The 26,927-nt window shown below is 40.2% G+C and overlaps 1 protein-coding gene across 2 annotated transcripts; it reads left to right on the top strand.

The window, feature by feature from the left end:
* The first annotated feature begins 1,947 nt into the window (after window positions 1-1,947).
* Sri (sorcin) lies at window positions 1,948-25,504 on the top strand. 2 transcript variants are annotated; one of them, XM_069996419.1, is made up of 8 exons: window positions 1,948-2,037; window positions 11,588-11,671; window positions 14,046-14,115; window positions 19,175-19,218; window positions 20,114-20,261; window positions 20,484-20,597; window positions 21,445-21,503; window positions 23,557-25,504. In XM_069996419.1, the coding sequence occupies exons 1-8, from the start codon at window positions 2,032-2,034 to the stop codon at window positions 23,581-23,583; spliced, it is 552 nt and encodes a 183-aa protein (XP_069852520.1). In that variant the 5' UTR covers window positions 1,948-2,031; the 3' UTR covers window positions 23,584-25,504. The 2 variants fall into 2 exon arrangements, with proteins under 2 accessions (XP_069852520.1, XP_069852519.1); XM_069996418.1 differs by lacking the exon at window positions 1,948-2,037 and adding an exon at window positions 10,184-10,282.
* The last annotated feature ends 1,423 nt before the right edge of the window (window positions 25,505-26,927 follow it).

Raw genomic sequence — 26,927 nt, 5'->3', positions numbered from 1 at the left:
AGGAAAAATATGATATTAGAAAAATAACAAATGTTTTATGCATAAAATATTCTATGAATAAAATTAATGTGTCTAAATCAACCTCCAAATGGAAGTGATGAAGTTTGGCTCAAAGTACTGTTTGTACTTAGTGAACTCCATTCCAACTAGATGTGTAAAGCAATTGTAACCTAACCTAAGAATGTGTCTTTATAACCAAATTGAGCCTCACCAAATCACAGGAGTTTAGCTCAACCAATCACAGGCTGCTAAATGATCAGAACATGCCCATCTAAGGCAAATATTGGCCTCAGCCAACCAGGTTATATCTGTATATTACTTCCTTTTTTCTGAGTATAAAATATAGTTTTGATATTTAGTGAGGTGGGGCCTTCTGAACTATCTTTGACTTGGAAAGCTGCCCATCTATAGAACCTGTTTTTTTTGATTGGCTCATTTTTTTCCCTTAAATTACTTATTTAGTACTATTATTGTAACAATTGAAAGCAGCTGGATAAGTATAAATCAAAACAATAGCAATAGTTTTCTTTGAGTGGTAGGAAACTTTCATCTTATTTTTATTTATATTTTATAAATCTTAATTCATGCTATTTTATTTTTTAATTCTTCGATACTTTATGATTGAATGTTAACTCTTAAAGAGGAAGTTTTCCAGTATACAATTACATTAGACATCTGTAATTGCTTGCTGCAGCCAAAATGTAAGTGTTTCAGTGGGTATAATGGGGGTTGGAAAGTTAAGGAGCTCTTCAAGGAGAACTGCATGTAAATTATGGAGTTTGGACAGTAACACAGAAAGAGGAGAGACACCTAAGGCCCTGTCATAGCAGCTTCCAGAAAGAAGCCTGGGAGGGCCCCCAAACTTCTGAAAATTTACCAAGATATGTTACCTTCAGTTTACCAATCAATACCAAGCTCAAAGCTTGGTGCTTAGATGTACTTTCTTAAGTCCTTTAGTTCAAATGGCATCCCCTGGCTCTGAGGCTTACTCAGTGATGGTAAATATTTAACAACTGGCTCTATGATATTAGGGTTACTTTCATGTACATACATATGTATATAAGATGATTATAAATTTTACCTAACTAAAGGCTATGGTCTCAGCTCAGGTTGCTATAATATACTACATAAAATGAGGCTTACAAGGAGCAAAAAATTGATTTTTCCGAGTCTGGCGCTCACAAGTCCAAGTTTAAAGCAGATGTGATAGCTGGCCAGGGTTCTACTTTCTACTTCATAGATGGCAACTTCTAGTAGCATCCTCACAGGATGGATGGGCTCTGGGCCTCATTTGTTAGGGCACTAATTCAATGCACCCGTGTTCTACCCTCAAATTGTCTAATTACCTCCCAAGGTCCCACCTCCTAATAGTGTAATATTGGAGATCAGAAAACCAGCACATGAATTTTAAAGGGACACAAATATTCAGTCCATAGTGCATATGTCACCCAATGTGCAAATAATAAATATACCTGCTATGCCAAGTTCAAACTGTTAAACAGTGTGAGTAAGCCTGGAGTTGAGGAAACATGTCTGGCCGTATCACATGACCTAGTAAAACACAGAAGTGATGTGTTTGAGTATTTATTACCAAGTTTTTAGTAAGTTGAAATTTTAACCTTTACTATTGACTGTCCTGAGAATTGTCTCTCACCAGCTCTCCTAATCACTGCTTCCATGTATAATTCTGAAAGTCTTCAGAAGACTATTGAAATGGTAGTAACTCCAAAGCAATGCCAAATCTTGGCTTGGATACATGATTAGAAAAACTCTTTCTGCTAGCTCTGGCTGCCTCAGCTAAGGCATTATTTCTACCACAGAGACAAGCATGTGTCTCGGGAAACCCCATAAGCTCCCACAGGAAGTTGGCAGAAATACAAATTTGGTTATAGTTAGTTACTGATTGCCAAGGATCTATCAGGTAATGTGAGTCATCAACCATTTCTCTTGAGATTTCCTGACTCTGCCATTTGGTTACTTTCCAAGGCTTCTAAGAATCACCAGCTTTCTACCTGTGGACATCACCTCAAAATGCAAGTATGTTAAAAGAAAATGTAAATAGCGTTGGGCCATTTCACTTAACTCAAATAGTCTCATTCTACTACTCAGAATAAGAAAGTTCTTTACTTTTTATAAGTAGAAGGTGGTTTTTGCTTGACCTATAATAAGGGCACATATGTATGAGGTGCAATGTGATAATTCTATACAAGCATACAACCTGCGATGATCAAATCCAGATAACTAGCATTTTTGTCTCCTTGAACATTTATCCTGACTTTGTAATGGAATCTTGGCATACTTCTCCTCTAGTTTGTATAAAATATGCACAATATTCTTCATAAAATATATACAAAATTGTGGTAAACATAGTCACCTTAAGTTAAGTTTGTGTGATTCTACATGCTGTTTGTTTGTTTGTTTTTTGGTTTATTACAGGCTGAGATTAGCTATAGAGTCTATTGTAGAAGATATTTTTGAATGCTCTTAGGGTGTCTAAAATTGAAGAGTGAAGTTTACAAGCTTGTATGAGTGTGCTTGTGTGTTGCTGGGGATTGAACTCAGGGACTCACACATGGTAGGCAAGCTATGCCCCAGTACAAGAAATATTTTGCTCTTATTTAAGAAACCCTTAAATTACATGTAGCTGATTTATGTATAAGCTTCATGAATATTTTGCTTCTTGGAAATACCTCCTCCACCTGGGTACCTAGCAATCATAGTTATTTGTCCTTGTCTAAAGCTATAATTTGGAATTCTTTTTCTTTAATTTGTTTTCTCTCCCCTTAAGCCACCCTACTACATGCTAATTGAGTGTTAGGACTGGATCTTTTCTCGTTCCCTTCGCCCAGCCTCAGTTCACCTCAGGTTCTGCGCAGACTTTATTGACATCAAGACAGGTAGATAAAACAAAGAACTGAGATTATGAAGTGGGTGGGTAGAAAATATGCTCTAAGTGTTCCTTGCCCCACTCTACCCTGGCTTCATGCTTGGTCTTCTTCCGGAGAGCACTGGGGGCTTTAGAGAGCTATCAGTTTATGTTCCATGCCTTTATGGAAGAATACAGGCCAGGTTGCAAACACCCAGCTTATAGAACACAGCTTCTTTATAGGTTGGGAACACCCAACCTATAACCAACATTTGTCCAATGTTGTTGGAACATTTGTCCCCAGATGCTGGCCATAGATTATTGTCTACATGGGAATTCAGCCCTATTTAGAAATTGGTAAGCATGATACATGGCGGTGGTAATAATAGAGTCCTAAAAGCTTGAGTCCAGAGCCTTCCCACTCAAGATGCCCATGATCTGGCTTGATCTCAGAAGCTAAACAGAGCCAGGCCTGGTTGGTACTTGAATTGGAAAGTTATAAAGGCTTGGAAATTAGAAAAAGACAGTCAGTTCTTGCATTTATTTCTTAACTATCCATTACTGTATTTATATCATATGTATCAAAACACTAAAATTGTCTACCTTAAAAATGAAATACAGCTACTGAGCTGTCCATTATTTTAGGCAATTGGTGATTTCTAAAACACATTTTCTTCATTAATGGAAAAATTCCTCCCAGATTATTGAGTCAACACAATTGCAGAATCATAAAAAGAAGAGTTCTGAGAGAACAGAGGATGAGAAAAGATTTAAAGTCAGAAGCTGAGCACTTAATACTCTAGTTTTTGTTTCTGTTATTCTGATGAATGAGAGAAAATCACATAGCATCAGTTTCTTCATTTTGCAAAGCTAGGATAAGCTAAGTGGTGTTTATGCAAAGCAAGAGAAAACTATTAAAATATACTATAGAGCATTAGTTCACCTACCACCAAGCAAAAGTATAAACCTACCCTTCAACATCACTGACAGACTTGTTTGATCACATCCAGTGACAGGCAGCTCATCTCTGGATGCCATTTTCAAACAACCATAATAGCCATAAACTATGAATATGTATGTGTTTTATATATATATATATATGATATATATAATATATAATTACACTTGCATATATATAAACATATATGAAAACACAGTATACACATCCTCCAAATCTGTCTCCTTATTAATCTTGATTAACTATCTTAGCTATAAAAAAATCTTAACTAAAGGAAAGTATAGACAAGCAAGAACCTCTTCAATAGGAATAAAAATATGGGCATATTTTCTGTAAGGCTTATGACCAACAACCTCTGCTTTGTTTTAACAATTAATTTATCTTGCTTATCATGGCCATTCCAGTCAAATAGAGCAAATCACTTTCTCTGAGAGCCAAGGACCAGCATAGATGATAGTGTTCCTAAACTATCCAACCAGGTAGCCTTGTCTATTTAAATGTATATAAAAGGTTCAGCTTATCATTTCATAAGCTTGGTAGCATGTGTGAGTAGCTATTAAATGGCACAGACATAGAATGTTTCCATTATGACAGAAATTCTTATGGCCTAGCTGTGATTGATTACTTACTGTCACCTACAAAGTTCCAGGAAGATAGTAAAGACTTTATATGCAGGCACGGAAACATCAATGATGGATGTTTTTGTATTCTTTAATCATCTGTTTACATAATTAGTTGAGCTCTGTCCTGAGCAATAAAAGAAAAAATATTGCATTTTCTTGACAAATTAATAGCCTCCTCTTCCTACTCCCTCCCATAATCTTAAGAAAATGAGATTGTAGTGTGTTGTTATTAAACACTTATTTCCACGCATATTAGAAGATCTGAGTTTCTCACAAAGACAGAAGTATTTAAATCATAAATTGCTACACACCCAGATTAAAACTAGAAGAAATTTGAGAATTTAACCTGGCCAATGTTGCATTCATTTCTTCCTGATACTTCAGCCTTGTAATTGACTCAACTGCAGGAAGTGAAGAAAAGCCTGCTGTTATTCAGCTACACAGTCATCTTTCACCACTGAGCTGAATGGGGAAGTTCTTCCAGGATGTTACATGAAATGTTAATGTGAACTTTTTCCAATGGATCAAGAATTGTCTGTTGCCTTTTGCCTCAATAAGATCTATAGAGATATATTTGGGAAGAGTGTATCAGGAAAGAGCATGACCCTTTCTGTATTACTCAGCTTTCTACTGCTGTGACAAATTACTGGAAACAGTTTATGAGGAGGAACAATTTGTTTTGTTCCATGGTTACAGAGGTTTCAGTTGACTGTAGATTAGCTCTGTGGTATGTTGTCCTGCCAATTGGCAGGACGTTACCATGGGAAGTGCCTGATGCATTATGGCAGCCAGGAAGCAAAAGGGGAGAAGGGACCAGGATCCCTAACTGCTGCAAAGGTGTGTCCCCAGTGATTCACCTTCTTTCACTAACCTCTGCTCCTGAAAACCAAGCTTTCAACACATGGCCTTAGGCAAGCATTGAGAAATCCAAAGTGCAACACTCTGAGTGAAGTAAATTCAGAGAATGTCACAGCTTTCTTTGGGAAAGGTAAAATAGTTCCTTGGAACTTAGTTCAACCCTTGGAGAGTTTGGCCTTGCCATTCCCTTGCCTGAGGCTCAGGTGCTTTGTTTGCTTGTTGTTTTGTTTTTCCTTTTATAAACCTATAAAACAGCAAGATTGGCAACAGATGATCACTAAGATTTTGTGTGGGTACAATGACTATCTAAATAACTAGCATTCAGCCCAATTGATAGACTTGATACAGCTCTCTCCCCAATCCACACTGCTACCACCACCTTCTGGCATGGCAGCATGGCTATATCATTGTTCTCAGACTTTTTCTAAGACTTAGTATATTATTAGGACAAATAGCACATATTCTAGCTCTTCATACCAGATAGAAACCTTCTTCTAACTATAAATATTCAGCTTTTGGTACTTGGTAGTGGAGTTTCTTTAAATGGCTTGTAGAATGCAGTGTCTGTTTCTAGCATTCATATTTTGAAGGTATAAGAACTGGGATACCACTGAGTTTTTTATTTGATTTTTTTAAATTCTTGCCTTTGGAAGTATGTAGTCCAGGCTGGCTTCAAATTCTCATTCTTTTGCTTCAGCTTCTCAATTGCTGAGATTATAGGTACCTGCCATCACCCCCCTTCCCCCCCCCCCCGCTTCAGAGGGCTTTGTATCCCTAAGGTTCTTTTTCTGTAGCCCTTCTTCTGCCCTAATTCCTCAAGAAGTGGTATATAAAAGGTGAAGGGGGAAAAGAGTTGAGCTTAGTCTAATGGCTTTGTGGCTTGTTTTTATTTTTAATACAGTCAGGAGAGAGGTAAGTCAGAAACTAGAAAGACATGCTCTCTCTCCACAATGTGAGAATTTATTTAATAACAAACCCACAAGCTACTTTAGCTTTGTTAATTCGTACTGAGGTCATTTGTGAGCCTTGGTTTTTGGCAACACAGGTTCATTACGATCTTAATTACTAATATGGATTCCCAGATTACACATTACACTTAACACAATAATGTCTGCAGGCTTTCTCATTTGGCATGCCTTCTGATTACCACTTCAAATTGGGGGGGGGGGGTGTCTCACAATGTTCCTCTTGATCATCTTTCTAGTCAGTAAGAAAAACTCTGTAGTAGCTCACCTTTCTCCAAGGTGTGTGACTCAGCCACCACTAGTCATAAGCTTTATCTTAAAGCTGCAAATCATTTGCTACAGTGAGTCATAGCATCCTGGAAGTGGTTTACAAGCTACCGCCCAAGAGTCAAATCTGGCCATCTTTTGTTTTGGTACACCTGGAAGTTAATAATGACATTTATTCCTCAAATGGTTTGAAAAAAAAAATGGAAATTATGTGAAATCCAACGTTGTGTCCATAAATGAAGTGGTACTGGATTATAGCCAGAGCCACGCCATTCATTTATCTAAGGTCTTTGGATACTGTGGGCTGGAGATAAGCAGTTGCTACTGAAAAGATGAGACCAAAAATGTTTCCTTCTCCAGATACAAAGTTGCTGCCCCCTGCTGGAGAAGAGAGGCTGGATCCAGAGGGCCTAGCTGAGGTAGCTCAGCTCGGAGTCTTCTACTGGGATGTTTTCCCTCCTCTGTCCCTCACTTGCATAACAGCACCTATCCCATGGGGTTTTTATGAGGATAAAGCAAATATTAAAATGTTTGAAAGTATACTAATGTATACTAACATACATAAATTTGTCATTACTACTGCCCACATTTTAAAAGTAGCTGTCATTTAACAATTTGCTAGCAACATTTGTTAGGAACTTCATTACACACACCACTAAAATGTAATTCTTTAGTAGGAGGAAGTAGTAAAATGTCTAAAGATGGAATAACAATTAACAATGCCACTCATCCATGAAACGAGTTCTATTCTAGTTGTAAATATTTTACAACTGTGGATGTGTCTTTAAGATTTGAGCCTGGAAAGAGCCTGTATTCAGTCTTAAGTTCAATGTAATCACTTAGTTGACTGAAGTTTCAAAACAGAGGCCAAAATGTTCTTTTTAAACCTACCTTTCAGAATTTCCATGCTGCTTGAGAAACCAAGAATCTACTTCCTGAATCAAGCACAAACTTCCATATATGCGAAGATAAATATATATATATATATATATTCCTTTATCTCTCTCTATATATAAATCTATAAATCTATATCATATTTCCTTTCAACCATTGATAGCACACAGGCAGATGCCATAGATTGGCTATTGTGACTACTGTACTGATGCGATGAAGAGAGTTGTTTAGGTGTTGCTCTTGTGTTCTGACTTGTATTCCTTCAAGCAAAAATATATTCTACACATACATGAAAATGTCACAATGAACTCCCCATGTTATACAATAATGTGTACCAATTAGAATTAGGCATAGAAAATCCAAGAGAGTAGACACAAAAAGCAAAGCCATGTATTTTCTTTGTATGTGTATCTTTTTTTATTTTTATGTTTTTATTGTAAAAATACTGTACAGAGGGGTTACAGTTACATGAGTAAGGTAATGAGTACATTTCCTATCCAGCATTGTTATCTTCTCCTTTGTTTTTCCCCTACCATCCTTTCCCTCCCCATCTCCCCAACTCTTCCTGCCCCCCACCCTGAAGTTGTAAAGTTGGTTTTCAACATAGTGTCTTGTACATCTCATTGCTACAATGGGTTAACCTGTATCCTTATTTACGCATTTTGTTATTTCCCTTTCCCTCCCCAAATTAGAAAAATGTATCTACAAGATGCAGGGCACAGGAATCAAATACAGTGAAAACAGGGGTTAGAGCATGGGGGAAAACATACAAAAGAAGCAAAAAAATCACACAGTATATTTTAAATATGTTAAAATCAATAGCAAGCAAGAAAAATAAAACCAGTTGTGTCCCTATCTTGGGGTTCATTTTGCTTAACATTATCTTATATGGTCATATGTACATAGCTTTTGACCTTTTCTGCTTGTCCTAGAGATATACTAGTTATTGCAGATAAGGAAAATCATAGGGCCTATGTTGTTTTGGTCTGGCTTACTTCACTTAATATACAGATAAGGAAAATCATAGGGCCTATGTTGTTTTGGTCTGGCTTACTTCACTTAATATAATTTGTTCCAAGTCTTTCCATTTCCTAACCAGTGGGGCAATGTCATTCTTTCTGATGGAGGCATAGAATTCCATTGTGTGTGTGTGTGTGTGTGTGTGTGTGTGTGTGTGTGTGTGTGTGTGTGTGTGTGTATCTCACATTTTCTTGATCCATTCATCTACTGAGGGATATCTGGGTTGGTTCCATATTTTAGGTATGGTAAATAATGCTGCAATAAACATAGTCGTGCTGGTAACTTTAGTGTGGTCTTGTTTGTGATCATTTGGGTAAATGCCCCAAAGTGGGATTGCTGGGTCATAGGGAAACTCTATGTGGAGTCTTTTGAGGAACCTCCATACTGCTTTCCAAAGTTGTTGAACAAGTTTACACCAACAATGCAGTAGGGTTTCCTTTTAAAGCCATGTATTTTCTATGAGACAAGGACTATAAGAATTGTCTTACTATTTGTGACTTTCACGTTTGAGATTCTGTATCCAAAAAGATGATTTGAGAGGGAATACAGGAATAAAGGAATACAAGCCTGATAAGAACACAGTATAGGAACTTGACTTCAAGTACAGTACCACACGTCATTGGCAGGTGCAATAATTGCTTTTAAATGCTTGACTACTCCTTTGAACATTTCATGACAACGTCCATAGTAAATATCGTGGCTGTTGCTTAAAAACAAGAGAGGCAAAAAAGAAAACCCAACAGCAAGCAAGTTCGTGATTGAAACTGCCTAAAACTAAACCCCAAATCCCGTGCCCTGCTTCAGATTGGTTAACTGGATGAAAACTTAATAAAACACAGAAAAGCATTTCCTAAATAACTCAGATTAAGTACCCATCTTCACCAGTATTTGCTTCTCTCTTAGTTTGCTCTTAACTTTTCTGTGTTAAAGAAAAGTAGCTGGGTGGGAAGAAGGGACGGGGGGGGGGGGGGGAAATGAGGGAGGAAATGGGAGGTGGGAGAAGAAGAGGAAAAAAAAAAACTTATCAGAGCAACTTTGGAGAAAGTGATTACTCTTGTTCGACTCATGCAGAAAATTCAAACAATTCAGATTCCTTAGAACAATCGGATCCGGTTGAAGCTTCCCAGCCAGTGTAGGAGTTATACCCAATTTATCCAGGGAAGGTATGGTCCCCCTGGCAAGAACACCATTCCCATTCAAAGAAAAGGGTGGCGGAAAGCCAAATGCTCCCTGCACACAGTTCCCGGAGTTCAGTCTTGTTTTCCGCAGGCGTTAATCGTTTATGGTGTCCATTCCCACCCCACCCCTGGCCCCTAAGAGCTGCGAATGCATTACCCTCTCCCTCCAATTCTGCACAGTGCTCTCAGCGGGTCCGCCCGTTCCAATAAACTCCAGATAACACATGCGCTGGAAAACAGCCAAATCGGAAGAAAAAGAGAGAGGGGGGAAAAAAACCCAAGTCCCCAGTGTCCGAGTCGTAGTTGGAATGTGCCATTCTTTTCACAGGGAGGAAAGTTCCTTCCGTGACTCGCATCGCAGTTCGTAGGTCACCGCAGGACCTTGGAATATGTCTGTCTTTGGCAGGAAGAGTGCAAGGATTCCGTAGCGCGTGGGTCGTGGGTCGGAGACAGGGTGGTCCGGGGTGCGCGGGGCGCGCCGGCCGCGCGTGTCCCCTCGGGGCGCGGTGGTGCGCTCGGGGGCGGCTCCGCGGCGGGCGGGCGGGCGGCGGGTGGGGAGGCCGGGCGCGCCGGGCGCGCAGGGCGGCGGCGCAATCTTCACCATGGCGTACCCGGGGCACCCTGGCGCCGGCGGCGGGTACTACCCAGGCGGGGTAAGTCCTGCCCCGCACGGGCGTGCCTCCAAGTGTCACCTTGGGGTGCGGGAGGGGGGGCGCAGAGAAGCCATCTGGGGGCGCTGCGGCGGGCGAGGAGGCGACCCCGGCGGGGCAGATCCCCGGCCCCGCTGCTCCCCGAGCGCTCGCCCCCCGGCGGCCCCTCGGTCGCGGAACTTTCCCTCGCGGGTGACCCCGCGGGGACAGGGCGCGGGCGGCCCGGAGACCCGATGCCCTCCCAGCCCCTGTGACCCGGAAACAAGGCAGGAAAGTGTGCGACCTGGTATTGGTTTCCTCCCAAAGCAACAACAGCCATTTTGATCAAGAACCGTCCTGAGGTCTCCCTTAGTCCTTTTAAACGAAAATGAAGTGGGGGGGGGGACCCGTGGGGAGGAGGGGGAACACCCCGGGCTCGTAGCCCGGGAAGAAGGCGCCCCGCCCGGCGGCGTCGGGATGCGCGGAGTCCCGCAGCCCGGACACCCCCTCCCCCTCTCCCCCCTCCCCCCTCCCCTTCCCCCCTCCTCCTCCTTCCTCCCCCCTCCTCCTCCTCTTCCTCCTCCTCCTCCTCCTCCTCCTCAGTACTCCTTAGTCCTCCTTCCTCCTCTTTCCTCTCCCTCCTCCTCCCCCTCCTCCTCCTCCTCCATCCTCCTCCTTAGTCCTTCCTCCTCTTTCCTCCTCCTCTTCTTCCTCCTCCTCCTCCCTTCCTCCCTCTCCTCCCCCTCCTCCTCTTCCCCCCTCCTCCTTCCTCCTCCTCCATCCTCCTCCTTAGTCCTCCTTCCTCCTCTTCCCTCCTCCTCTTCTTCTTCTTCCTCCTCCTCCTCCTCCCTTCCTCCCTCTCCTCCCCCTCCATCCTCCTCCTTCGTCCTCCATCCTCCCCTCCCCCTCCTCCTCCTCCTCCTCCCCCTTCTTCTCGCCTCCCCCTCCTCCTCCTCCTCTTGCCACACCTGTCAGTGCCCTACCCACCCGCGCCTTGCCTGGCGCCTCACGTGCTTTTTACGAACCCCAGAAAGCTGTAAAGCAGAAAAGGAGGGGCCCGCCCTCCAGCTGCCAGCCTGGGTTCCGCCCCCCCCCCCCCCAAGTAGCCTACAAATTATAGGGATGTTGTTTAAGCAGCGCGTGCTTGGCTCATGTTTTGGTGATTCCCGCCTTTGGTTCAAGTCACCAGCTGGGAAGTACCCGAGGAGCGAGGAGCGGGCGTGGAGTTAGGGCCGGGAAAGGTCCAGGAAGGACAGCCCGCCTTTGCCCGGGCTCTGCACGAAAGCCGCAGGCAGATGGAATGATGGTTTTGTGTTTCCTCTTTCACAGTACGGAGGGGCTCCCGGAGGGCCTGCGTTCCCCGGACAGACCCAGGATCCGCTGTATGGTTACTTTGCTGCTGTTGCTGGACAGGTTGGGCTTTTCCTTGTAATAGTCAAGAACTGTCGCAATAGTCAAGAACTGTCGCGTTCTGTGCGTTAGCGTCCAGGGCAAAATTAAAACACACAACCAAACTTATCCTGGAAATGAATCATTTGCCCTGGAGTGGAGATGGGAGAGTTAAGGTTCTGGTTTATTATTATTATTATTATTATTATTATTATTAATGATAATATTCAGAAGGAGTGAGAACAGATTTTTTTTACCCTGTACTTAGAGCAGTTCCGAAGTAAACTTGTGTGTGAACTCATGTAAGGTTAAACAGAATAGGGCATTTAAAAATATCCTTTGAAGATCTACAGGATAGAAAGATGTAATGAGGGGCTGGGAAGGTGGCTCAGTGGTAGAGCGCTTGCCTTGCATGCATGAGGCCCTGGGTTCAATTCCTCAGCACCACATAAGCAGAAAAAAAAGCCGGAAGTGGCGCTGTGGCTCAAGTGGTAGAGCGCTAGCCTTGAGCTGAAGAGCTGAGGGACAGCGCCCAGGCCCAGAGTTCAAGCCCCACTACTGGACCCAAAAAAAAGAAAGATGCAATGAATCCTCAGGGGCTGGGAAGGTGGCTCTGTGGTAGAGTGCTTACCTCGCATGCATGAGGACCTGGGCTCGATTCTTCAGCACCACGTAAGCAGAGCCCGAAGTGGCTGGCGCTTTGCTCAAGTGGTAGAGCGCTAGTTTTGAGCTGAAGAGCTGAAGGACAGTACCTAGGCTCAGAGTTCAGGCCCCCCCCCCCAAAAAAAATTATTTTTTAATAAAATTTAAAAATACTAAAAAATAAAATTAAAATTGAAAAATAAAAACGAATCTTCAGGGCCCAGAGTGGTTTCCTGAGAAGAAATTCCAGATCTGATTAACAAGCCCCTGTTTGTCTACTTACAAACTTGTAGTCATGATTATATAGCCAGGTCCTAATGACACTTTCAGTTGAATTTGTTATTTACAAAGTAAGTATGTGTGGTAAATAAAAACAACAAAAAGCACCTTTTTCTGAATAAGAAATTCACTGTCAGCAAAAGAAGTTAATATGTGAGCAGGTTTACTTTATTGGATAAGATGCTTGCATTAGATCAGTTCTGCTCTCACTAGCTGTGGTGGCTTGTTGACCCAGAGACGGGATTGAGGTTCACTCCCCTGTCCCTCTTCTCTCCATTCACAAGTTGTAGGACAGCTGTGGGGTTGCTTTAGGAAGGATGGTTGCCTAACTCACAAGGTCACTGTCATAATTGTACTGTTGCCATAACAGCCATAGCCAGAGGGCATATTTGTGTTTGCTAGTGTAGTCTTGTTTAATTCAAAAACTCAAACTAGTAAAATATTGTGAACAACACTGCAGAATAGAAACCAAAGACCTTCTAAGGAATACAGCTTTGAGAATTTGAATGGAAAATTGAGTCTAACACTGGAAGACTTTCCCCTTCAGTATCTGTTGAATCTGTTACTGATCTGTATCTTTGAAACCACAAGAAACAGCACACCTCAAGACTAGCATTCTTAGATTGCCAGGGCCCCCAGCCTGTAAGTGACTCTACCTGCTTAGCTTTCAGCACCCCTGGCCTCTCTTCCATGCATTCATCATCTTTTAGGTTATTAACCCTGCTCCTTGTTTATAACTCCTTGACTTGTGGATTTGGATATTTGATTTTTAAATTCTCTTTAAAAATTATTCAAGTTCTGACCTAATTTAGCCAGTAAGCAGGTACTGGAAACCTAACTTGTACCTTCCACATGGAATTGTGCTCTGAAGAAAATCATCCACCAAGTCCTAAGGTGATCAAAGAGGAGTGTTCTGTTTGAACCAAGTGTTACATTTACTAATTTCTGCTGTGCACCCTTCTTCTCCCTTCTGGGATGAGGAAAATAATTTTAAGGACCCCATAAATCATTAAGCGCTGTAATCCTAGCTTGTAATCCCGTGCTTGTAATCCTAGCTACTTAGAAGACTGAGATCTACGTGGTTCACAGCCAGCTCAGGCAGGAAAATTCGTGAGACACTTATCTCCAATTAACTAGTGGAAAAGCTGGAAGTGGAGCTGTGGCCAAAGGGAGAGAGCACTATCTTGAACAAAAAAGCAAAGGGACCATGCCCATACCTTGAGTTCAAGTACCAAGAAAACAAGAATTCTATAAATAGTTTTATTTTAATAAGCTTGCTCTTAGTAGTTTTCTAGAGGTTCAGAAGGAGAGAAGAATGGTTGCCAAGATGCTCACTTTTAGAAGGCATTCCTTGCATAAAGTATCTCATGCATGATGATAATTCTGTTTGTTACTGCTGGGTGGAATACTAAAAGACTTTGAGAGAACCTGAAAGAAAAGTCATGATAGTGATTCCTCTTCCTGTGTCTTTCGAAAGGATGGACAGATTGATGCTGATGAGTTGCAGAGATGTCTGACCCAGTCAGGCATTGCTGGAGGATACAAACGTAAGTTGACCACTCCTAAAGTTTCTCTAAAATTACTTGATCTTCACATCGCAGCTGCTACATATGATCACAGCATTTAAAATAACAGCTTTTCTGACTCACCCACTGTGAGAATTTCAGAAGCTAAATTAGACTGCTATTTTAAAATGTCTATTTAAGGGCTGGGAAGGTGGCTCAGTGGTAGAGTGCTTGCCTTGCATGCATGGGGCCTTGGGTTCGATTCCACAACACCACTTAAGCAGGAAAAACAGAAGTAGCACTGTGGCTCAAGTGGTAGAGCACTAGCCTTGAGCTGAAGAGCTGAGGGACAGCGCCCAGACCCAGAGTTCAGGCTCCACAGCCAGCAAAAAAAAAAAAAAAAAAAAAAAAAAGTCTATTTAAAAATAATTCTTAACAAATCAATCTGCCCTGCCTGGCAGGTTAGTAGATTTCTTGGATTTGGGTTTCATGTATGTGAGACCATTCAAGCGAGTCAAATTTGGGTGTCCATCCTCACAGAAATCAAGATATTAAAATCTACTTAGTCCAGTGTCATTAAGGATAGGCACTAACATTTACTGCTGACAGGTTGCCAGAGCTTACTCCACCTTAAGCCTAGTGGCACTGAGGGTTTTGAATGGTCTCTAACCTCTGGCTGTGCATTTAGAAGTATGAGTGTTTGCCAGGACATTCCCCAGGTCTCTCCTGTCCTCTTCCCATTTCAGAACATTTGCTCAGGCTGAGGAGGAAGTGTTCTTTCTACTTCCTGAGCTCACACTTGTCTTTCTCCTCTCCTCGATTCCTTTGTACTGCATCAGCTGCCCTGTAATGCAGTGCTTTTCCCCACCTCCTTCTTTTTGAGCTGTCTGTCATAGCAAATTGGAAGATAAATATTGCAAAGATACCTCATCCTCACATATATACCTTGTACTTTGCTTTCAAATATAATCTTGCCCATGACAGATTTCTAGGCTGGATACTAGTATGTTAGCTCAAATTTGTAACCTGCCAACTTCTTTGCCAGTTGATAACTGAGTCAGAACATCAGACAGAAGCCCCAGTTTCATGATAAGCTGTGAGCTGAAATGTTCAAACTAGAATTCATAGTCGAGTATTTTATAGTGGCATTTTTGACTGTGTGACCTGGAACATTTTCTAGATGGCCGTCTGAACTATTTATGTTCCTGTCTTTATCATCCCTTGTTTTCAGAGTGACTTGGTATCGTGTTACTATTTCCTGGTTGGTGGAATTAATACAAAAGAGAAGAATCTTTTGAACTTGTGTCATTTAATCTTGTCCTAAAAAAAAACCACTCTGTAGGGGCAATGTAGTATAGGTAATAGTTTTAAATTGTTCATTGTTAACTTCAGACAGCTGAGAAGGCAAACAGGAAGGTACAGCATTAGGGTTACCAACGCGAGGTGTCACACACAGACTTATTATTTACACTTTCAGTAGAAGAGGTGAAGCAGATTAAGGAAAATAAATTTCATCATCTTTAGAGAGTAGTCATTTAAATATTTTCAAAAAAACAAAGAAAGAAAGAATTTTCAGAAAGCTGCATCTACTGATGACCTTGGGTCAGTGCATTATAGAGAAGACATTTTCTGAGACACAAGGACTGTGTGATTTCACTGATGTGTTTAATGTCCACTGCTGGCTATAATAAACTGCCTGCTCAAGTGCTGTTGGACTTTCCTTATGCAGAAATTATATAGCTATTGGTCTTTTAAACCCAGCTTCCAAACAGAAATTCACAGATTCAAAGTGGGTGGGCAGATGGGTTAAGCACATAATAAGAGCTCATTAGGTGTCTGTTCAGCTAATGTATTTGGAAAAGTCATGGTCCTACAACTTTATTTGTATTTTGATTTAAACCTATTTATTATTTTTAAGTATCCATGAACACTAGAAGATCTTATGTTTTTGTTTTTATTTTTTTAAAAGAAACACATTTCCCTTCGGTCTATATGAGAAAGAAATGCATCTAAACTACAGAAGTATGTACAGCTTCCTCCACATGGAGTAAGAATTCAGTCTCATCCCACACATCATTCCATCCATCCAGCCAACCACCTCAGTGGATATTTATGAGGTGCTGGGTTGGCAGTCACACACAATGCCAGTTAGATATTATGAAAGCACTAAGAAAAGTACAGAGGCTGTGGGATCAGTCACATATCCCAGACTGGAGTTTCCCTGCTGTACTGATACCTAGACAAAGGAGAAATGGTGCTGGCCAGGAAGTGGGGTAGAAGGAGGGGGATTCCAGATAGTCCAAACAGTATCTATGTGCCCAGAGAGAGCATGCTTTAGTCATGGGAGTGAGAAATTCCCAGTGAGTTACAGTGGCTGGGAACTGGAGAAGAATAAGACTAGCTGAACCAAGGAAATAAATGAATGACCTATGTGCCAGGGAGTTGTTTGACCTTTCATCTGATGTGTACTTGACAGCCTTATAAGGTTTTTATAGAGAACACATGTAAGTCTAAATTGATGGTATTGTCTTAAAGTCCTTTCCTTTAAAGTCCTTGAAAGGAAATAAGCGTTCATTCTGAGTGAAACATGAGTGGCCAAGGCACAGGACCACGGTCTCAAGTGATCCTAAATGCTACCTTCTACTACGGAAGGAATAACATCACCTTGTGTTGTCACAGAACAAGAGAAAATCATAGACCAATTCCATTGGTAGAGGTGTCCAATAAATGGACTACAGAAAAGCGAGAACTCTTCTACACAGTTAAGACATTGTAGATTCTTGCCAGAGTTAATGGATACTAGAAGTCTGCTAAGGCTGGTGATATGTTCTGAATGATATATTAGTTGAGAGAATATTTAGCTCAGATCCAAAAAGCTGGAGACTACAACATTCCATCATTCCACAAGTACAATGCCCCTGTCAGACAAAGCCATTGCAGTCTGCAAGATCTTCAGTGTAGCTATAGAGTCTTTAGGGCACTGCTGTTCACAGGAGTTGAGTAAAACTAAATCAGGGCTCCTGGTTGGAGGTCCCATGCAGTTACAGGTTAGAGTGTTAGAGCAATGCTAACTTACCCAGGGAAATAATCATGGAGCCAGTAGCTATTTCAAAGGTGATTGAATTTCAGGGAGAAGGTATTAGGTATGCTCTCATATGTCTAGTTTGGGCAACTGCTAAGTCAATAGTGGTGTCGTTCATGAAACTTGGAGACTGAGAATCTATTTGCTTTACAACCCTTCAAAATCTAGGTGTAAGCCAAAAACCAATGCGCTTTTTTCCCTGTGGCTCTCAAGCTGTCCAGAGTGATAGTTCTTAAACTTTAGTAGCATCAACATCACCCAGCAAAACTCAGATTGCTAGGCCCTGCCCTGTACTTTCTCATTAGCAGTTCTGGGACAAGACTTGAGAACTTTCTCCTAACAGGTTTCCACGTGATGTTTGTCCAAGTTGACCATCACAAAGTTGGACCCTCAGGCTAACCTGAGAACCTTGTTAAATTTTACAGTGTTAGCCTTTGCTGAAAGCAATTCTGTTATGCTCCCAGGTGAAATCCTGGGACTGTAGGGCAAGAATCACGCTTTAAATAGAATGTTGGTCTAGGCATTGCTGTGTTCATTGGGATCATATGAGAAGCTTTTACTCAAAAAATACTAGTACCTGGATCCCACATTCTAAGATCCTGATTTAATAACTCTGTGATTCTGCTAAGAGGAAGATGGAGAACCATGGTTTTAGATTAGAAAGCCTTCATACCTCATACAATTGAAAAGTGTGAGTGAAGATTTGGTGCAGTTTTCTCAAAATGTAGAAAAGTGTTGCTACATTCTCTCACCTCAGAGAATTGTATGAATGGGTCAAAGAGATTGAGGGACTAATAATATAGAAAGAGTTGCTGATCCTTTCTTTCTGGGAATGGATATGCTAACCATAGTGATTCATTGAATGTAGAAAACCCATACTTTGGAAGTTTGAAGAAAGTACAACAATAAACATTTTTGAGTTGTATTCTTATTTCAGTTTCTTAAGGGGAGTGGGGAAGTGGAGTCAGAATGAGCTATAAGGAATGTTAGTTCTGTTACACATGAAAAATTTGTACTCACTTTTCCCATTTGATACTTTTTACTTCTGTTTTGTAATCCACTTCCACTTTTGTAATAAATTGCATGTACAGGGTTCTGCTTTTTCTTAATACTTAGATTATCAGTGAACTGCTCATTGGTTGTATTTCAGTTTGGCTTTGGAGTAAGGGAGATATTAAAATGTCCTCAGAATTCTTGCAAGTTACAGGCAAACTAAAAAGGCTCCTGAACCATGCTCACCTGCACTGCTCATTGGGTTCTACTCCAGAGGGCTTCCATGCACACAATTCTGACAAGATGACTTATCTGGTTTCATATATAATAAGCTTATTGTATAAGAAAAGAGGTCATAGAAGGTTACTGCTTAGTACCTGATGTTAAAGGGAAAATATAGCAAAATGACTTGAAACCAAAATACCAAAACCAATTACATATAAGTATTTATTAGCAGTAACAAAGCAATACCATTTTCCCATCCACTCTGGTGAGTATACTACATTATAAGTACATTATAGTTGCAAAGGCAGGAAAACAGAAGTTTTCCATACAGTACTTTTAAAAATCTTATTTTAAAGGTGTTAAAATCAGACTTAGGTTCTAGAAGATATACTTTTCTTTAAAAACCTATTTTGAAGCTCCATATAAAAGTTTTCCTATAGCTGGGCGCCGGTGGATCACACCTATAATCCTAGCTACTCAGGAGATCTGAGGATCACAGTTCAAAGCCAGCCTGGGCAGGAAAGTCTGTGAGACTCTTATCTCCAGTAAACCACTAGAAAACTGGAAGTGGCACTGTGGCGCAGGTGGTAGAGCACTCGCCTTGAGCTGAAGAGCTCAGGGACAGCACCCAAGCCCCAGAGTTCAAGCCCCACAACTGACCAAAAAAAAAAAATTCCCATATAAACTGAGAAGTATGTTTTAAAAAGTAGATGAATAATCCTGTTCTTAATTTGAGTGTATCTGATGTAAATAAGTGTTTGAGATTGTATTTATACATGTGTACTCTTCTGGATTTTACAGCTTTTAACCTGGAGACATGTCGGCTGATGGTTTCAATGCTGGATGTATCCTTTATCTTGACTCTTATCTAGAGTATATTTTCTTGCTTTCCTAAAAGCATTCATCCCAGAATTAATATCCAATAAACACAAGACAGGTAAAGCCTTGTGAAATAATTAGCCTTTAGGATGTAATTTAGTGTGAATAGGAACTTGAATGTTAGTTGCTCAAGAAAACAGAAGCACCAAAGTAGAACAAGTATATAAGAGACAAATATGCCAGGGAAATCTTTTTTTTTTTTTTTTGTCAGTCGTGGGACTTGAACTCTGGGCCTGAACGCTGTTCCTCAGCTCTTCAGCTCAAGGCTAGCGCTCTACCACTTGAGCTACAGCGACACTTCCAATCTTTTTTTTTTTTAAACATTAATGAATCTGCACAATTTACCCTTGAACTTCATGTGATAGGATGTTTTTCACATCCAGTTGTTGGATTCAGGTTAGCTATTGCTGACCCTGCAGTGCCTTTCATCCCAGCTCAAACTTGCCAGAAGTGGAGTCATTGGCTCTAGAAGGGCTTAGCAAAGGAATGTTAGAGGCCAGAGTGACTCACAGATAGATGAGTAAACATGCAAGCAGCCCATTTCTGGTAGTAACATTGCTTTTCACATGTGGCTCACCATGCAGTGTTACAGACAGTAATCACACCATTTAGGTTCTCTTTTTCCCAGGGTGAAAAATGAGAACTCAGACTATTTTCTGCACTTCTGTACTTTTCATTATATCTTTCATCCTTTATCTTTTCATTATATCATACCAAGAAGAATGTGCAATAACTTGGTAAGCCATTTTAGCAGAAAGAACATGAATTCCTCTTATCCTTCCTTTTATTTATTTATTTTTTAATTTAGTCATTACAAAATGTTGCGAAACATAGCAGCTCTGATCCTTGACTGCAGTTCAGAGAGATCGGTCTGGCACAATGGGATTCAATGAATTTAAAGAACTCTGGGCTGTCCTGAATGGCTGGAGGCAACACTTCATCAGTTTTGACAGCGATAGGAGTGGCACCGTGGATCCTCAAGAACTGCAGAAGGCCCTGACAACAATGGGTACATACGGGCAACTCAAACTTCTGGTAGAAGTAGATTTGGTTGTTTTCCCCAAAAGTGCCGATTTAAGACAGTGTCTTATTCTTAGAAACTGTGTCTGTTCATAACTAAAATGAATGCACCATCCTAAAATCAAGTCTTGTACCTGAGCATTATTGTAATGTTCTCTAGCAACTCTTAACGTTTTCGTTTTGTTTGCTGGATGGTTTTTATGCCTTTCAGGATTTCGGTTGAATCCCCAAACTGTGAATTCAGTTGCAAAACGATATAGCACCAGCGGAAAGATCACCTTCGATGACTACATCGCCTGCTGTGTCAAACTGAGGGCTCTCACAGGTGTGTTCTGTGGGGTCATCTTTCCACCTGCAGCAGGATTCATGCATGAGGTTATGAGCTTTGATTCCTCAGGACTTCTGAACTTTGATTCTCCCAACTTTTATTTGTTTATTTATTTTTTGCTTTAGTAGATGCTTCAGTTGACTTTTTAACCTTGCGCATTTCTAGCATAATCATTTTGTTTTTTAGAACTTTTTTAGTGAGTAATTTGCTACTAAAATAATGTTAATTTCTATTGCACTTTTAAAAATCTCCCCCTTCTCTCTCTCTCTTTCTCTCTCTTGTTGTGGTGCTAGGAATCAAACACAAGGCCTCACACATACTAGGCAGTACCACTGTGCTGTACTTCCAGTCCTAACTTGTGCTTTTTTTGAGCAGAGTAGGACTTTGAGTGATTACTCTTTAAAATGTGAAAAGCTGGAAAAGAGGTGGAAAGAGAAAAAATAAAGCAAACCTTTTTATTTATTTATTCATTTATTTTTATTTATTATTATTATTTTTTATTTTTTTTGCCAGTCTTGGAGCTTGAACTCAGTGCTTGGGCACTATCCCTGAGCTTCTCTTGCTCAAGGCTAGCATTCGATCTCTTGAGCAACAGAGCCACTTCTGGCTTTTGCTGTTTGTGTGATACTGAGGAATCAAACCCAGGGCTTCATGCATGCTAGGCAAGCCCTCTAGCACTAAGCCATATTCCCAGCCCTCCTACATACTCATATACTTATCTGTTTGTTTTGGTCTCTTATGTTGACTGATTGTATCATTTAAATGCATTGATGTTTGAACTCAATAATAATTTTATAAAAGTTCTTCACAGAAAAGAACAATACATTTTATTGTTGTTTTGCAGATAGTTTTCGACGACGGGATACTGGTCAACAAGGTGTTGTGAATTTCTCATATGATGATGTAAGTCTCAGTTAATTAGGAGCTAAATAGAGGATATGAAATACACAAATTGGGTATCCCCTTGGAAGTGTACTGTTAAGAAGATCCAAAAGATTTTAAAGAGAAGTCATGGATTAAATGACCAACGGTTACCATCCAAATTTATTAACTTTATTTACTATTAGACCAATGGGTTTTCTTGTACTTTTTTATTGTAAAAATGCTGTATAGAGGGGTTACAGTTACCTAAGTAAGGTAATGAGTACATTTCCCATTGAGCATTGTTGTCTCCTCCATTAGCTGCATCTTTCTTTTTTTTTTCTTTTTTTTTTTTTTTTGTCGGTTGTGGGTCTTGAAACTCTGGGCCTGGGCACTGTCCCTGCACTCTTCAGCTCAAGGTGAGTCTTTACTGCTTGAGCTACAGCGCCACTTCCGGTTTTCTAGTGGTTTATTGGAGATAAGAGTCTCATGGACTTTGCTGCCCGGACTGGCTTTGAACCGCAATCCTCAGATCTCAGCCTCCTGAGTAGCTAGGATTATAGGTGTGAGCCACTGGCACCCAGCTTAGCTCCATCTTAAGCAGGTTCTGTGAGGGTTCTGTATCTGATTGAATAAAGAGGATGTTGTTATCATAATGCCTCTTTCATTGGGCTGTTGGAACAGTTCAGGAAAGTTCCCTGTGGGTCATGTTGATATTGTGTCTGCTTCTGCTTTCTGTAAATAAACCCCATCTTCATCATTGAGAAATATATTTAACATCTCAAAACTATACTTTCCATACCTATGTTCATTGAGAACATAAAGCAGCCACCAGCCAATCACAAATTAAAGTGACTTATTTGCTGAGGACAAAGGCTGGGTTTCATCCTCAGAAGTGCAAATTAAGAGATTTCTAAATTTCCTGAACTTTAGTTTCCTTTTCTCTACAAAACAGATAATCGGCTAATCATCTTGAGCTCGGGAATTACGGGAAGGATTAGCAGTGCAAAGTGCCTTATTGGTATTAGAGAATACAAAGGAAAATTGATAAGATGCAAAGATCTTTTTCTATGTGTTCGGGGAGGAAAGGAACTTTTTTGCACCAGTTCTGGAGCTTGAACTCAGGGCCTAAGTACTGTCCCTGAGCTTCTTTTACTCAAAGCATTGCCACTTGAACCATAGCTCCACTCCAAGCTAATTTTTATTTTTTTATTTATTTATTTTGGCAGTTTATTGGAGATAAGAGTCTCATGGACTTTCCTGTCCAGCCTGGCTTTGAACGATGATCCTCTGATCTCAGCATCCTGAGTAGCTGGTATTAGAGGCATGAGCCACTAGTGAGAGGAACGTTTATAGAAAATATTGATACTCCCTAACTCAGGTTTCTGAATTGCTGGAGAATGGTCGACTGTTCATATGCATATTCGCATATTAGGTTTTACTTTAATAAAGCAGATTTTAAAAGACTGGAGAGATACTTAAATGTATTTCATTAGAGTACTGAGTTAAAACTGTGCAGCTTGGCAGTCCATTAACCAGTTATTTGAGGGGAAGGACCTTTGACCATGACCATTTCTAGACTTAAAATTGGGGATTGAAGTAATTGTTCATTAAAGTAATATCTCTTCAAAAAGTGAGAAACTGGCCAAGTACTGAACCAAGTGGTTCATGCCTGTATTCCTAGGTACTCAGGAGAGTGAAATCAGGGATAGAGGTTCAAAGCTAGCCAGAGAGACGATTACCTCCATGAGACTCTTACCTCCAATTAATCAGCAAAAAGCCAGAAGTGGCACTGTGGCTCAAGTGGTAGAACACTAGCCTTGAGCAAAAAAGCCAAGTGAGAGCATTAGGTCTTGAGTTTAATCCCCAATACCAACACCAAAACCCCAAACCACAACAAAGATGTGAGATACCCATTTTTATTAGAATTTTCTTCATCAAATGAACCTTTCTACTGATATCTTAGATATCTGTTGCAGGGGCAGAGCGGGGGGTTAATCCACCATGCCAAGTTAGAGAACCAGATATAAGCTATAGGCCATGGCAGGCTAAGTGTTCTGAGATCTATAGGTAACAATGACTTCTCTGTTTTCAGTTCATTCAGTGCGTCATGACGGTCTAAGTCAGGAGGAAGCCAGAAGGATGTCAGAGGAATGAAATCAACATTCCAGCTTGCCTTTGCTTACTCTGCCTTCTTACATTGCCACTTTCCCCTGACAGCTTTTGTAATGATTTATTACATTATGCACAATTGAAGCTTTGGTTTTAGTTTTCATAATAAATTCTCTGCAAGTTTTAAGAATATAAGATTAAGTCTGTTAAACTAAGTGGAACTTCCTGAAACTATTATCAACTATGCCTTATACTCCTGCTTCAGTCTCTTTTATATAAACTTAAATTTGTAAAATGTTTAACCCATATTACATATTTTTCATTGTGAGATATATAAACCTTTTAATTAGACTGAACTGTTACCTTTCCTCTTCTAGAAGATTATGAATGCAAGTTTTATGTGTGGGTATCTTATAATTGTTTCACTGGGATGCAAAAAGCAAGCAAACTAAACATAACCGGGGTAGAAATTTAGTAGAAATTGAGCACAGACTAAATTTACACTTACATAGATGTAACCTTACATGTGGCCACATACAATGGTTCATGCCTATAATCCCACCAGTGGGGTTATAAGACAAGAGGGTTATGAGTTCCAAGATCTGTATGGGGTACATAGTGAATTGAGGTAAAAAAAAAAAAAAAAGGCATCTTTTGATAGCCTTATGAATGAACAGAGAATGTGGAAACAGATTTATTTTCTACCTGTTCAAAAGCTATTGGTAATTAGCATAGCAAATTATATCACTAAGTCCTTCTTTGTTCTCATTCATTTAAACTTTTGTTTCCAAGTCTTGTAGATTAGAAAAACACTAAGAGGACATCTGAAAATATTAACTGTTTGTGTGTGTGTGTGTGTGTGTGTGTTTTGTTTTTGTTTCTTTTACACATGAAGAGATTTATTATAAGGAACTAGCCCTCACAATTATGAAGGCTTAGCAGTCTCTTGAGTCAACACCTACAGTTGCAAACCTAGGAACCCCTGGTGGTATAGTAGGAAGACCTGGGAGCCAGAAAAGCACTGGTATAGATTTCTGTCCAAGTTGGAAGCCCTGAGAATAAGGAAACTGGTTTGTTTTTGTTTGTTTATTTGTTAATGTGTGTCTGTGTTGGTTCTGAGGCCTGAAGTCAGGACCTGGGCACTGTACCTAAGCTTTACTTTTGCTCCAAGCTGGCACTCTACCACTTGAGCCCCAGCTCCTCTTCCCATTTTTGCTGGTTAAGTAGAAATAAGAGTCTCATGGACTTTCCTGCCCCATTGGTGTGGAGCCTCAGTCCTTCAATATCAGCCTCCTGAGTAGCTAGGATTATAGGCATAACATGGAAGTGTCCATTCTTAACTGGTTATTTTTGACTAGAAAGATTTCATGTACACTAATTTCTATACTATGTATGCTTCCATTTTAAAGTCAGAAGATGTGTGTCATTTAAAAATACTGATGCATCCATTTTGAAATGGATGAACATGTTCATGCTTTCAAATGCAGAAGGACTGGAATAGATGTCCCAAATGTGGATTTTGTGATCCCTGAGAATTGGGGACATTGGTCCATTTTCTTCCTTTCTATTGTTTTTCCAAATAGTCTCTAATAAGTAGAATTAAACAAAAATTAAACCAAAGGATGTCAAGATGCAGATTCTATGCTGGCTGTGCTTCTTTACTGTGTGAATAGTTATTTTACAAAGTTTGGTGTTTTTTAAATCACCCTTTCAATAAAATAAAGTTATAAAAAAAACCCACAAAACTCAGTTCACCCATCTTTGAAAAGAAGCAAACTTGGAAGCTACCGATTGGGATGGTTCTAAATATCTGTATTAGTATAATAGGCACCAACAACATTTCTGTTCCTTACTTCTAAAGCTGGCCTTGTTTGTTTGTTTGTTTGTTTTTGTTACAAGAGAGTTTAACAGATTAAAAAAAATGACATTCATTTTTTTCTCCTTGCCAACAGTGTGTCTTTCTTATATTATGGCACAGTGTAATAGATTCAAGTGAACAATTAGTTGTTAATGAAAAGAAAATTTTCCTTAACACTTTTAATCTCATTTCCCTACTATATTTTCAAACAGTATTGTAATTTATATATTCATTTCATATTTATTCAATCCTAACATGAAATTATGTATTTATGCCAAGTAGTTATACCCAGGTTCCAGGTCCTACTGTGTCTTACTTGGCAAGTCTGGTTTCATCCCAGATATATTCTCTGTGAAGCCACAGATTTGTGTTTGGTCCTGGACTGCACAGAAAAGGAGCCAAGGGTTGTTCAGAGGACCAGGAAACAGGAGTTCTTTCTATCTGCTGTTTGGTTTGCACTCATTAGGATTCTCTGTAGTATCATAGTTTAATAGAGAAGGTTCTTTCCTAATAGAGAAGGTTCTTTCCTAGAGAGTTGTAAATGGCAATACACAAGGCTATAGCTAAACTACCTTATCACTTGGAATTCCAATATGTGCTATATTCAACATGGTTCTGAATTTGCTTTGGGCATGGGTATGTTGGTGCATGCCTGTATAATGCTAGTAGTTGAGGCCGGGTAGGAGGATTGAGATTTGAAGCCAGCCTGGGCTATATTGCAAGCCATTGTCATAAAAGAAAAAAAAAAATAGAATTTGCTTTAAGTACTACATAATTTTAAACCATATTTTAATATCATTCAATTAATTGTTTTAAGCATTGATACTTCAGTTCTCCTATCCGCTCTGTTTTTTTTTTTTTCATTTCTTCCTAAAATCATGGCCTAGAGGACAGTCTTGAATAGGTTCCTGTAGTTAGAAGGTTCCATTTCTTCTTGTTGAATTTGATGTAGCCTAACTCTTGATTACAAGGAAGTACCTCTATTCCTTATTTGTGTTTTACCTTGGTTCTGTGTGTTTCACATCAGTTGTTTATTTGTATACCTCTAGTGCAGCCTCATCTTCTTGAAACGGCTTCTTGGTTTGTTCCTTATTAAAGCATATATTTAGGGCATGGTGAAGCTGTGAGCTTTTACATGAATATGTCAGTTACTAGTAGAGTTATATTCCCAAACCACTTGGGATCGTATTTCATTTGGAGATGTGTGCTTTCATTCTTACACTTGAAGTGATTGATTTGTAAAGGACCTATAGCACATTTCACATGCTTTTATAGGAATATGGCTTCCAGAAGCCTGGTGTTTCCTGGGGACACTGGCATAGATTTTTTACTACAGCAGTCTAAAGTTCTCACTCCTGTGAAGCCAAGTTAAGAATCTGAACTCCAGAGGATATTCCTGGTAGTACCATCAGGCCCAGAGATGGCACATGAAGTAAACTTTCTGCTATCTCTGACTAGAGTTTGCTTCCTCAGCTGAAAACATTACAGTTCCTTTT

This window comes from Dipodomys merriami, unplaced genomic scaffold (genome assembly GCF_024711535.1).
Source record: "Dipodomys merriami isolate MVZ:Mamm:240054 unplaced genomic scaffold, mDipMer1.0.p SCAF_5, whole genome shotgun sequence".
Classification (NCBI taxonomy): Eukaryota; Metazoa; Chordata; class Mammalia; order Rodentia; family Heteromyidae; genus Dipodomys; species Dipodomys merriami.
Note: the sequence above shows the minus strand (reverse complement) of the source record. Positions and strands in the feature narration are given on the sequence as shown.

Coding starts and splice junctions, on each gene's coding strand:
- Sri (XM_069996418.1), top strand. CDS start 10,232: ATGGCGTACCCGGGGCACCCTGGCGCCGGCGGCGGGTACTACCCAGGC. Junction 20,262..20,483: donor GAAGGCCCTGACAACAATGG/GTACATACGGGC, acceptor TATGCCTTTCAG/GATTTCGGTTGAATCCCCAA. Junction 20,598..21,444: donor CAAACTGAGGGCTCTCACAG/GTGTGTTCTGTG, acceptor GTTGTTTTGCAG/ATAGTTTTCGACGACGGGAT.